The 14,571-nt window shown below is 44.0% G+C and overlaps 1 protein-coding gene across 1 annotated transcript in view; it reads right to left on the reverse strand.

The window, feature by feature from the left end:
* The window catches only part of klhl29 (kelch like family member 29), a 373,908-nt gene that overhangs the window by 13,617 nt on the left and 345,720 nt on the right, over positions 1–14,571 (reverse strand). The window contains exon 13 of the mRNA XM_080745146.1: positions 6,096–6,289. Within this exon, the coding sequence (XP_080601272.1) occupies positions 6,096–6,289 (194 nt within the window). The remainder of the gene's footprint in view (positions 1–6,095; positions 6,290–14,571) is intronic.

The raw sequence follows: 14,571 nt of genomic DNA on the forward strand, positions 1-14,571 counted from the left end.
TTCAGGTGTGTTTTTTCCCCTCTCACAGAGTGTGCAATAAGAGAAGGAACGGTGTAGAAAAAAGAGAAAAAAACAGCAGCGGGAAAGAGCATAATGTACTTTTTATTGAGCTGGACGGGAAAGAAAATGACAGCAAGCTGGAACATGGCTAATTAGGTAACTATGGAAACGCTCTAGCTCTCCCCTACGCTCTCTCTCTCCCCTTTGTTCATCTCTTCATCTCTCTCTCTCTCTCTGCCTCTCGCTCCCTTTGTCTCCATCCACCTTTCTCTCTCTCTACAAACTCTCTCCGACCGTCCTAGCCTCCCCATCCACTATTTTTTTAATGGCACTCCCCTACCTCCATCCCCGCTCCAGCGCCATACGTCATTTGCACAAGTAATTGTCCTTCACTCAATTTCTCGATAGAGCAAACTGGGCCCCGGCGTCTCCGCACTCAGGCTCTGTGGTCCCCGGGGCCCATCGGTCAATGACAGGCTGTCTGTCAGCGGGATGTAATGCCGGGTGAATAATAAGGTGTTTGTGTGTGTGTGTGTGTGTGTGTGTGTGTGTGTGTGTGTGTGTGTGTGTGTGTGTGTGTGTGTGTGTGTGTGTGTGTGTGTGTGTGTGCAGGGGTGTCGCACCAAATTCTGGGCCCTGGGTACAATGATTCACTCACATTTTGTGCTTTGACTATTGAAAAATAGCAGATATACAAGCTCACAGCGAGCTTGTAGATCTGCTATTGTTGAAAAATCGTGAAAAGTCTTTGGATATTTCAAATCATTTTTTGAAAAATGTTATTCATGTTTCTATGTCAGTGGTGCTCAAACTTTTTCATGTGAAGGACCCACCAAAATGATATGTATTTGGCCACGGACCCCCATCTCAAAATATTTAGTTCCAGGGACCCCCCAGAAGAGTTACAAATGTTCGCTTAAAGATTTGCACACATTTCCACGACTTAAGTAGCAGATCTACAAGCTTACAGCGCGGCACTCGGTGCCGCGCTGTGAGCTTGTATATCTGCTATTTTTCAATAGCTAAAGTATAAAATAATTAGGGCCCCTCCACCTTGGGCCCTAGTAACTCAGTCCCACTCCCTCCCCCTTGTGACGCCCTGTGTGTGTGTGTGTGTGTGTGTGTGTGTGTGTGTGTGTGTGTGTGTGTGTGTGTGTGTGTGTGTGTGTGTGTGTGTGTGTAAGCGACGGGTCTTTAACGCAGTGTGTGTTCTATTTAAAGACGATGTGTGCCAGCCAGCACACAGTTAAGTTCATGTGGTGAGCTCCTTGGTGTAAACTACGCAGTGAATTGGAATAAAAGAAGGTGCCAGTACTAAAAAACAACAGGGTGTGTGTGTGTGTGAGTGTGTGTGTGTGTGTGTGGGGGGGGGTCATGTGAGCGCTAATACGTACAGACACAGCTGAAATAACACAGCATATGCACACAAACACAGACACAGTCAGACAGCATTCAATCACAGCAATTCACCTTCCTCACAGGACAGGAAACAGAGGGGGGCCTAATGGGCTGCCTCTAACGTGCTATATTGAAATAATATACCAATTCACCACTTTTTGAGTCCCATTTTCAGTTAGGCCTGTCATTGTTCACTCATGCCGAATGGGTACGAATGTGCATTTCAAATACGTAACATACTCAAAATAAGATCTACTGTACACTGCTTCTTCGGTTTATTTGTTATTATTCAATAAAACTATTTGGAATGTCTGCTGCTTGTTCTTTTTAATAGAGACAGTGAAAGGGAGAAATTGCCACTCCTTTTGGGAGAACAGAAAGAATGTGCCGTTTTAGCTGCAAAATATGTCAATTCCTGTCACAAGAAAAGGGACAACCAGTAGGACACATATGCTGTATACCATATGTTTACTTTACCGCACCATCTCCTTTATGTACTGTAATTTCATTGATGTATATTGTTATATTGTTTGTTGTTTGTCATAATTGTATTTGTGCTTTGGCAACATTTGTAAAATTTCATGCCAATAAAGCCAATTGAATTGAATTGAATTGAATTGAATTGAATTGAATTGAATTGAATTGAATTGATAGAGAGCTAGGCGGGGTGGGAATTGTTCTGATTCAAATGTATGGCAGCGTCCACACCACTACTATAACGACATAGTCGTGGATGATATCATTTCAGCGATTTTATGAATGATAGAAGCATTGACAGCCATACAAAAATCCGTTGGACATCTTGGATGCAATCTGTCACTCACCCACAGGAAGTTTTGCTATCAAGATATCAGCTATTATGAAGCTAACGCTAGCTGGAAGGCTAACTGTCATTGCCTCGGGTAGGGTACAACTATCTCCCTTCCTAACTATCTCACCTACTGTACTAATATTTCATAATCAGAGTCATATATCCTATTGCATGCGTCTTTCAGCACTCGGATAGCTCTCTCGCTCTCTCTCTGTGTGGGCTCTGACACAGCTGGAAACACTGTTTGCACAACATATTGTACATCAGTATGAATGCTCACATAATTATCCTTATAGTCGTGCTTAGTGTGAATGGCACTTCAGACTTATTTATGAGCTGCTCTATGTGCTCTTTCCAGGGGAGCTCCCAGTAAACCCAAATACTATATCGTTGCTGTCCGGCAGAAACCTCTTATCTCCATATTCTAACTTTTTGTGTTTTTTTTTACAGCGTCACACAACATATAAAAAGTAAGCAGATGTACAAGGTTAAAACGCATGCTATTTTTTAAATTTGAACCCTGAAAAGTAACAATTTTGGACATGAGGTTTCCACCCGACAGACGATATAATAAGAAAATAATTAGCGGTTTTCAAGGCGTGCAATCGCAACTTCTTGATTATTACACATTGAGAGGAACGATGTGCACAAGACACTCCAGCATGTGTACCCTGATTCATCAGTAAATTACTGTGCACAGTGAGAAGTGAGGGTACTCAGGCCAGCAAAAGTGACTGGATGACACATATTTTACTTTGTATTCGGCCACGTTGTGGTTGTAGAGCGCTAGCTGAGCATCATTGTAAACAATAGTAAGCATAAAGGGGGTGTGTTGACTAAAAAAATAAAACGAAAAGTTACGTAACAAAGTAAAGGTGACAGAGCGACATTGAGTTGAGCTTCTTGCAAAATATCTTTGAACAACTGAGGTTCAGTGCCTTGCTCAAGAGCACCTTGATCGTACACTAGTTGATTAGGAGGGGACAGTGTTTTTCTGGTCTGGGGATTCCAACTAGCAGCCCCTCCAGACAGGAGCAATCACAAGGGGGGGAAAGTGGGACTGAGTTACCAGGGCCCAAGGTGGAGGGGCCTTCATTATTTTATAACTATTTAGCTATTGAAAAATAGCAGATATACAAGCTCAAAGCGAGTGCCGCACTGCGAGCTTGGAGATCTGCTATTTTTGAAAAGTCGTGAAAATGTGTGCAAATCTTTGAATATATGTATTTTTTAAGTGAACATTTGTAACTCAAATTTTGCTTATGGGGGGGGGGGGGGGGGGGGGGGGGGTCCTTGGAACTAAATATTTTGAGATGGGGGTCCATGGCCAAATACATATCATTTTGGGGGTTCTTCAATCTTCACATGAAAAAGTTTGAGCACCACTGACATAGAAACATAGGTTTTTCAAAAAACCTTAGAAGGATTTGAAATATTAAAAGATTTTCACGATTTTTCAAAAATAGTTAAAGTACAGGGGCCCCACAGTGAATCCTTATACCCAGGGCACAGAATTTGGTGCGACACCCCTGCTCCAGAGTAGCCTACTTGAATGTGCATATACAGCAAACCGCAGTATATGCTACTTCTACTATCAAATAGATTCCTGTTTTTCAGTGCATCTCAATAAGTGGACTGATAAATGTACTCCATACATAGAGAAAGCAGGCAGACTGGAGACACTGCATCTCAGTGGACTTGTAGAAGGGCCTATTTTTGGCTGCAGTCATACTATTTTTCAGTCTGCAGAAGAGATAGGAAGTCGGTGTTGATAAGTGTTTGTGAAACCCATTTGCAGTCCACACGGGAGATACAGTCCAAGCACGGGGAATCTGTGAGCGCGCGCGCACACACACACACACACATACTGTACCTTCACGCACAGGTATATTTATGTCAGTCGATAAGCCAATGCTGAGAGACTGAAAGAGAGGGAGGGAGTTTGTGTGTGTGTGTATTTGCATGTGTGTATATTGTGTGCGTGTGTGTTTGAGAGAAAGCGAGATGGAGAGATGAGGAGAGATTAGGGGGGAGGAGAGGAATGGAGCGAGGCAGCAGGCTGATAGAGAATTGCTCCCCACCTCTGCACTAAAATCATCAGCGGCCCAATTTCACTGGAAGCTCTGAACCCGTCCATTATCCACACACTCACTGCCTGTCACACACTGTCTCATCTAGACCCTGACAGATGACTGCATGCTCTCTGTTTCTCTGTCTGTCTGTCTGTCTGTCTGTCGGTCTGGTTCTCTCTCTCTCTCTATTTCACATGCATACTGTCTTTGTATACACTAGGGATGGGACGATATGAACATTTCATATCACGATTATTGTGACAAAAGAAATCGCAATTTACGATATTATCACGATAATCAAAATCCATTATCCACGTTGTGACGCGTTGTGAGCTTGTAGATCTGCTATTTTTTGGCAAAGACATTTGAAAAAAAAGTACAGTTTACCAATTATAGAGGGTTTTTAGGTGAGAAGGTGTGTGTGTGTGTGTGTGTGACTGTGTGTGTGTGTGTGTGTGTGTGTGTGTGTGTGTGTGTGTGTGTGTGTGTGTGTGTGTGTATAATACAGTAAGCCATGTCCATATATCACTGTAGTATGTACATGTGTTGATCTCCAGATCTACCCTCTCATTTCTTTCTCCAGCAGCTTCTGCCTTCACACTGATAGCATCCACCCAACTACAGTACCTTAAGATAGTGTTCTCACGCTCAAGCACACTAATACTCAGAGCTGCTGCCGCATGTGTGTGTGTGTGTGTGTGTGTGCGTGCGTGCGTGCGTGCGTGCGTGCGTGCGTGCGTGCGTGCGTGCGTGCGTGCGTGCGTGCGTGCGTGCGTGCGTGCGTGTGGTGGGGAGGAGGCTACAGGACCAAAGGCGTTCGGCATTGCCACTTTAATCACATCATCTTACCTGCGAGAAATGTTTAAATCGATTTCCTGAGATTGCGCTGTGGTGCTTTGTGTCCCTGCCTAACTGTATCACCCCTCTGCACTCTCTCTCAACAAACCGCCTCGTGAACAGTCAGCCACCCCAGATAATAATTACCTTTATAAATGTGACTCTTTTGAGATGCTTCTTTAAGACGGAGAGGGGTCTAAGGACAGATAATTGGATTATATTATGTCTTTCATCACTAATGCTACTATGAAAGTGAGAACACTGTGTCCTTCTTTCTGTCTGCATCCAATTTTCTACTCAGTGGGTTTATTTTTTTGTCATTGATTGGCCAATCAATGACAAATTGCACATGGGCATTGAACATGGCACAGGCAGGGACTGAAAAAGCAGATTTTTCAATTTTCTAAAATTGTATCTGTTCATTAGCATCTCGGCAAGCCTGTGCCGAGCTGTGGTACACACACGTCCCTCTAAGTCTGCATACAATTGGGGCGCATACTGTATATTTTCATAAGGCTGCACATATTGGGGTACAATGTGCACACCCCCCTAAAATCTGCACATAGTTGGGGTACATGCATCCCCTAAGGTCTTCACATAGTTGGGGCACACATGTCCCTAAGTATAGACTAGTAACTATAAATCTCTAGCCACAACAAAACAGATCTTCGGAGACAACTTGTAAAGTCAGTCGGATGTAGTAATTCTGTTTTGTTTGTTTATAAAAACATGATTGAAGCTGATTTGAGGCTTATGAAACATCATCCTATTAAATCATGGGGTGTATCAACAGGTATACAGGAACAATTCTTGCATTGAGAATTATATTCATTACAGCAACAATATAACACAATAAGTTACATTGCCATATCATATATCATATTGTCAGTCATTTTGCAGTCCTCGTGCCCCACACATCTGTGGGGAAAGCTGCTGTAAGAGTGAGTGAGTGAGTGTGGGTATAGGTGTGGTCTCACCTATCATGGGTGACTCGATGAAGCTCCAGGTGTTGCTCTGGGGAATGTAGGACTGGAGCACGCCCGCTGAGCGGCCGGCCTCGTTCACCCCTCCGAACACGTACACCTTCCCCCCGCACACCGTGGCTGCAGCAGAGTGCACTGGTTTGGGCAACGGGGAGACAGTCTCCCACTGGTTGGTGATGGTGTCGTACCTTGAAGAGAGAGAGATAAAGAGAGATGAGACCAGATGAACGGCGAGCATAAGTATAGTATCCAGGCTTGAAATGACCCTACCTCAAAGGTGCTTCTGAAATAACATTCATTTAAGTTATTGCGACCGTAGGTCGCATTTACTACCAAAACCTCCACGGGCTGTCTGTCTGTCAGTGAGTGAGTGAGTCCGTCACACTTTTGCCCTGCTCATATCTCCACAACCGTTGCCCCCATCCATGCCAAATTTTGCACACACACTCCTTGACTGCCAAACTACAACCTCAAAGGACCCCCGGAGCCCCAGGGACCCCCAGGTCCCTGGGGGACCCCCAGATGTAAAAAATGACCAAATGTGCTCACACGTCACACGTCACACTTTTTCCCTGCTTATATCTCCGCACCCGTTTACCCGATCCATGCCAGATTTTACACACACACTCCTTGCCTGCCAAACTACAACCTCCAAGGACCCCCGGCCCCAGATGTAAAAAATGACCAAATGTGCAAAAATGACCAAATGACCACCCCAATGGGGCTGCTCACGGGGAATTCCCAGGGACCACCGACTCCTGGTGCTCCAGAACGGATGCAAAAGTGGTGGCGCCCCCAGTGGAGGACCCCCTGCCACTGCAGCGCACATAAAATGCCATAACTCGGGCTAGGAGCGTCCGGGAGAGCCGGGGCCGGTACCTATTCGTCCGCCAAGGCAACGCGGAGACCCCACCCCTCATTTCTCACATGGCCCTATTCTAGCGCCACCTTCAGGCCGATTTTTAAAACACATTTTTGGACACTGCTCCTACAGTTTTTGCCCTAAAATCACGAATATCACTACACAGCATGTCTACACTCATGTCATCAACATGGATCAGGAAGATTTTGGAAAAACAAATTTTTGCCCTATTTGTGGAGATAAGCCACCTACGGTCGCTTATCTCCCGATTAGGGAGTCTTACTGGTATAAATATACATACAAGTTGCTCTACAAGTGTGTTTAATAGAAATAACAAGCTATATACTGTACACAAAGAAAAAAAAACATTGATACTGTATAAAACAAACAGGTTTCTTTCTGCAAAAAAACTACCAAGCTCCGTTAATGGCTTCCCTAAATGGCCAATCAGTGAGCCCACTAGTATCCTACTTCCTCTATAAATATGACAATTTCCTGTTTCATTCATTCACGTGCTGTCTTCCTTATTCCTAATGTCGTTAGACAACTTCTGATTGGTATATTGTGTCATTGGAGCAGTGTGAGATCGAGAAGATGCAAATCACTGAACAGCCCAGGTGATGTTGCAGTCTGAGCCCATTCATTCATTGATTAGCGAGTGTAATCTCTCAAGACAGATTCAGAGCGCCACGGGTGAATCTGTCTGCAACTCTCATTGCAACGTGTAGAGTTGTTGTTATTAGGAATGAAAACAAAGGCGCACCACCGGAAGAGGAGGGCTGAAGGAGAGTCAATGAGCAGACATACGCTCTCTTTTTTTCTGATGCAATGAATGAGACAGTGTGTGGCTGTTGATGTGGGTCAGCTGATGGTTGTATTGGTTGATGTATGGCCACAGAGTTGGCTACATTTTCTTTTGTGTTCATGTTGCACTGCAGAGGCAGAGGTGATGTTGTTGTTGTTGATGTAGTCGGGGGCCTTAGGGAGAGGGTAATTTCGTGCTAATCAGTCTAAAAGCGCCAACTTTTGCGCAGATGTAGCCCAGGGCATGCTCTAATGATTAAGCTAGGGCGCCCGAGTCGGCGACCTTCGGGGTCGCCACAGCGGCCAAATCAAGTTGGGCTCCGAGCATCGACTTTCTATACAGGAGGAAAATAGCCTGAGAAACACATTTGTGTATTATGGGTTGTAATAATGTGGAATTTTTGGTGCATCTCTCCCTGTTGCTAGCCAGGTGAAGATACTAAGCACGATTTAGCCTCCTTGTTACTGTACAGTGCACTTTATGCAATTTATCTAATTTCATTGTAAATAAAGGTGTATTTCATAGCATTTTTATTTTGTAAAAACAAGACTTATCGAATAGTTGAATGATTGTAAAAAGCACTTTGGATACCTTTGAATTCACATGATCACAACCAAAGAGAAAATGATTAAGCAAATTCATTTAAGTTAAATTGATTGAAGTGTTAATTGATGTTAATTCATGGGGATTTAATAACATGATTTACACAGTGTGTGAATAACACAAGCTATTTGGGTCTCATCTGATCTACTATAGTTTTCTTCTTCTTTTTTCCGGGAGATTCAGCTTCCCTTCATCTATTGTGCTTCACATGGAGAAGAGGATAGTGCTTCCCTGCTGCTTCCTCAGATTAATAGCTTCCCAGTTCATACTGGGTGGCGACTGGCGAGCCAGTTGATCCTCCGACTCTGGATACTGATGGTGCAACGTGATTCCCCTCCCTCACAGGTTGTGCGATAGGACAAAGACCAAACCAAACACTGTCATAATTCATATCAAAAGGGGACCAATGGTTACAAAAACTTTAGGAACTGAGGGTTTTCATATTCCATATTTATTTTATTATTATTCATTCTTTTTCATGTGCTTTTCACTGCAGTTGTTGTAATTTGTGTGGCCACACACATTAAATTCATTGTTATCTGCATCATCATTGATATGCAATTGCTGGCTCTTAATAACCTCGAACGTTCTGATACTAGTCCAGTTAATGACACATTAACACACATTATTGACTATTTCTGCCTGTACTTCATAACTAGGGTTACATACAGTATGTCCTTGAGGACATCTACTGTATGTTTCCACTAAACCCAATTTCATGGATTTATTTATGGGTTGAATGACAGATATCGCACATCCCAAAATTAAACGCCAGGTACTGGATGGGGAAAAGAGTGAAACAAGATGAGTAAAGTGTCTGCACATTGCTCCCCTTATGCCAGATTTATTACTGGAGTGAGGTAATGTTTGGAGCCACCATGCTCTTCATCAGACCTGAATATGATGGAGAGTACCTGTCATATTTGTCATCTTGAATAGAATGAATGACAGGACACTCCCGTCTAGACACAGGAGGGTAAAGATGAGAACAATCGTGAGGAGAATCTCGATTCTTCCTACATTTCTAAATCAATCAAAATTTTCGCTCACTTTCACAGAATCTATTTATAGTGATATGTGAATTTCCATCACAGGACAAGACCAACAGTGAGTAGATTAAAGAAGACATTTACTAGTAGTGTTAATCACTACTAGTAAAGAATCCAAATCTGATGTACAAGCCCACAACACGTCTCGATGTGTGCATTGTGCGCTTGTATGTAGATCTGCAAGTTTGGCAATGTTTGCGCCACACTGTCTTATGACTAAGTACACAATAGAGGCAAAGATGTTTTCCAAGGCAAGCTCCAAGAATCAAATAAAACAGGTGCAGAGCAAACCGCAAATAACTGAAAGGAGAATGCGAGGTTTCACACCTGAATGTAGGAAGTCATCACTACTGTATATGTATTCATTATTCATGATTATTCATCGGCGGGGTGCCATATTAACACACTTCATCTCCAAGTACCCTGCAACAATAACCGACCTAAAACACAACTCATTTATAACACCACATACAGTAAGGCTGTAACAACTGCTACTGCGGGCTCATACATTATTGCAACACATTATTGTAATGTACACACACACACACAGGCATAATGCATACATATATGCCAAAATGAAAACACCCACACACATGCATGAGTGCACACGCGCACGCGCACACACACACACACACACACACACACACACACACACACACACACACACACACACACACACACACACACACACACACACACACACACACACACACACACACACACACACACACACACACAGCACTTTTTATGCAAGAAAAACTACTGTACAATTGGCAAGTTCCCACTGCAACAAATTGACTTTCCTCCACTCATTCTGGCTTTGGGGCTGACGGATATAATTAGCAGAATGCCTGCACCGCCAGGGAAGATGAAAAAGGCCAACGCATACGTACAATGACAGCAATTAAACCAATTACACAATGCAACATATGTCTGGAGCTACGAGGCTTTACTCTCTGCAGTTTGGGCTGAGCGTCAGCCCTGAGCTTTGGACATTTCTCTTTGAAAGCAATGGGAGTCTCTTTGCCAGAGACGTAAAGCCTGAGAGTACAACTCAACCGAACAAAGCATGGCGTCTGCATTTGTACTTGTGAATGTGTGTCCTTTTGAATGTCTGTACTTGTGTGTATTGCTGTGTGTGTATGTGAATGACTATTGATTTATGCATACATGTGTTTCTGTCTGTATGTTTTATACAGTATACAATTGTATAACGTGACCAGGGACGTGTAGAGAATGTTAGAGAGGCAGGGGCTGAAATTTCTAAAAGGGCCTTTTGGTGGAAATATCGAAAATAGCAGACCTTCAAGCTGACAACGTGTCGCGCTGCGACGCGTTGTGAGCTTGGAGGTCGGCTATTTTCGGTGCGTGATACCACGCTGAACTAAGCATAATCAAGTCAGTACTGGAGATGTGGCGTAACAGCGTGGATTTCCACACAGAGAGGGCAATTCCTTCAACATAAGGTGATGCATTCAAGTTCAGGAGAGTTTGGACAAGGCAGTTCTCTTTAATGCTGCCTTCAAGTATGGCACAGAAAGGAGGCATTTGCATTTCTTTCATCATAGTAAAAACTGCATTCATGGTCTGGAAAGGGCACTTTTTACAGACGGGTAAAAGGGCACCCTTTGATGTCTATGTGTGCACGTGCCTGAACGTGACTGTATCTGACCATATTCACTTCTGTTAATGTGTATACAGTATATGAGCGAACAAGAGCTTGTGTGTGTGTGTGTGTGTGTGTGTGTGTGTGTGTGTGTGTGTGTGTGTGTGTGTGTGTGCGTGCGCGCGTGTGAGTGTGTGTGTGTGTGTGTGTGTCGCGCGCACACACGTGCGTGAGTGTGTGTGTGCATGCGTTTTCATCCCACAGCTTCATTAGCTTTGTGTGTTAGGAGTGTAATCCTGTGTCCACGGGCAGCTGATCAAAGCGGCTGATCAACAGCCTTTCCAATTGCAGCAGGCCTCATTAGAACAACGACAAACGGATCCCAGATCAGCAATTAAACACTCACGTCCATTCAGGGTACCACAAGCCTGCTTAATGGAGGCCGGTTCCTTGATCTGCCACTAAAAGGCCCTTTGAATTAACATCTCACAGCTGAAAACTAGGACATCTGGTCATAAACTGCCGGTGTGTTTTCACCTCCCCTCCCTCCACCGTCGCAGTGTCATCGGCATACAGACTGAATAAACAACACGGACTCTGGAGAGTGGGAGCGGCACAGCCAGGCTCGCCTGTAGCCGAGTATAAGGACATGGCAGTGGAGAGGGCCGACTCTGTAGACACTGTAGGAGAGGTGGCCATAAACGATCAGATAATTAACTCGGCTTCAACAAGGACAAAGGCACACACGCACGCACGCACACACACACACACACACACACACACACACACACACACACACACACACACACACACACACACACACACACACACACACACACACACACACACACACACACACACACACACACACACACACACACACAAATGGCCACAAAGAAACAGACATGCTCACTGCAACACATGCACGCAACACACAAAGACACGCACACTCATCACGGCGTCAGGTTGTAAGTAAGCACGGCACAGAGGCTGAAGGAGCGACAGCAGCCTCTTGTTCTCTGGCAGATGTAATTAACTCTCCTACTTTCACTCCACTGAGGCATCGAGGCCATGGGTAGTCCCTCATTCAGCCAGGAGACACAATAGAACAACACTAATTCTCCCTGAGGAGCACTGCAGAACTGTATTTAACATCACATCTTCATTATAAAAGGCACATATTTATAAGGATACTTATATTATATTTCATCCGTCTTTGCTCACGTTTTCTGAAAGCTTACTGATACAAAGATTACGTATCCATAAAGGGGCAATAGTGCAAAGTATGCGGACAATGCTGCTTGTGTTCCGAACTAATACGTACGTACGTTCAGAACGGGAGCATAAACAGAGCTAAACATGTCAGGAGGACCATATAGGTTATCCTGTGCAGGACATTTCATTTTGCCATCATTTCACTTTCCCCCGCTCCTTCATGGTAGCTTATCATGCTACGTTACGCGTGCTCATTAGCTTCTTAACCCATTTGGGCCTAGAATTATTGAATGCTTTAACTATTGAAAAATAGCAGATATACAAGCTCACAGGTGCCACGCTGCGAGCTTGTAGATCTGCTATTTTTGAAAAAGTTGTGAAAATGTGAGCAAATCTTTGAATATCTGTATTTTTAAAGCGAACGTTTGTAACTCAAATTTTGCTTCTGGGTGGTCCCTGGAACTAACTATTTTTAGATGGGGGTCCGTGGCCAAATAAATATCATTTTGGGGGTCCTTCACATGAAGAGAACCACTGACATAGTAGTCTCTCAAGAACAGACTAACTGAGCTCCAGTTGAAGTGAAAAGGACCTTTTCTTTGACGATGGCTAGCCAGATTGCTGACATAAAAACATAGGTTTTTCAAAAAACCTTAGAAGGATTCAAAAGACACATCGGGTCAAAATTCTAATTTTCACGATTTTTCAAAAATAGCAGATCTACATGCTCGCAGCGCGGCACTCGGTGCCGCGCTGTCAGCTTGTATATCTGCTATTTTTCAGTAGTTAAAGCATAAAATAATGATACACCATAATGTGTACCCGTTCTAAATGGGTAATGCTGATCTTCTGTCAAAGGCATACAACAGGGGGAAGCGCATTGGAGGTCAGAGTAAACGTGGAATCCAGGACGACCATGGAGGTCACGGGCGTGATTGAATTCCGAACATGTGTGACGATGCCCTGGTCAGATGTTCTAACGTGAACTGTGACATTATGACTGACACCCAGGTGACCACTGGAGCGGGGAGGGGAGGGGAGGAGAGGAGAGGAGAGGAGAGGAGAGGAGAGGAGAGGAGAGGAGAGGAGAGGAGAGGAGAGGAGAGGGACATAATTACTGTGTGTACATAAAATGACTCTCAATCAATTTGCACATGCAATTTGTTTGAAATTAACGTCTGGTTTACTGAGGCAGCAGCTAATTGGGGGATCTGCCAGTGGGACCACCTTCAAGTCACATGTGAAGCAAAGCTTAAAATGAAACAACAGAGCCCTCCAAGTAGGGCTTGTCACAATTATTGCATCATCGACTAATTGCAATTATTTGACATAACCGCGCTTAATTTTTCATAATCGTTTCCATGTCGAAAAATGTTCATATATATTTTTTTTATGAACACGAATGAAAATAAAAAGCCATATTCAATTACGCTGAAAGCTTTGGGCAACAGAATACAAGGTGGAAGAAAGACAAAGGAGGGAAGGAGAAAGAGAAGCGAGAAAGGGAGGGAACACAGTGGGAGAGGGAGGTAGGAGAGAAGCCACGCACAATACAGAGAGAAACAATAAAACAGAAATAGAGGGCGGGCGGACAGAGAACTAGACCGAGGCAGACAAAGGCAGGCAGAGGTTTTTCAACATCACAGCTACTGTACACTGTTGCTTTGGACTGACGTGTTTGGATTGACACGTATAGCGGTTTTATTTCCACTGATGCTATGCACTGCATCGATAGCTGCGAGCTATGTGTGTTACTTTGTACACATGAAGACGAATCACCCCACAAAGTCATGTAAATGGCTGACAACATGCACGAACACTGTGTGGCTTTCAACCACAAACTAGAAACTTGGGACAGTTGAGGGAGATAAAGGGAGAGGAAAGAAAGAGACAGAAGAGAGAGCCATGGTAAGATTGCATGTGGATAAATCTTAGCTAAACCTACTGCCTAGATACCGCCACTTTGAGGTCTCCCCACTGAACCTTTGACTAGCAAACATGCAACTGAGACCATTGAATGTAATGGACGCGGTGAACGGATGGCTTTTTTGAAGGTTGTCTATTGGTCTGGTGACACAGCAGGTCAGAAATGCCTGGTATATAATCATGCAATTTTGCTCATCTCTACACCCATGGAGTGGCAGCCATAGTGTAGCAGAGTTTGAGGGGGTCCCCAGCAAGATGAGGAACGGTTTAAACCAGAGGTCTTCAACAGGGGGTCCGGGAACCCCTAGGGGGTCCTCAGAGTTACTACAGGGGGTCCTCCAAATCTTTGTGTGATAGAAACTTTTTTCTCCTTTTTTATATTAACGATTTGAACCCTAGCGTCC

Source organism: Nannobrachium achirus, assembly GCF_963921795.1.
Source record: "Nannobrachium achirus genome assembly, chromosome: 16".
NCBI classification, from domain to species: domain Eukaryota; kingdom Metazoa; phylum Chordata; class Actinopteri; order Myctophiformes; family Myctophidae; genus Nannobrachium; species Nannobrachium achirus.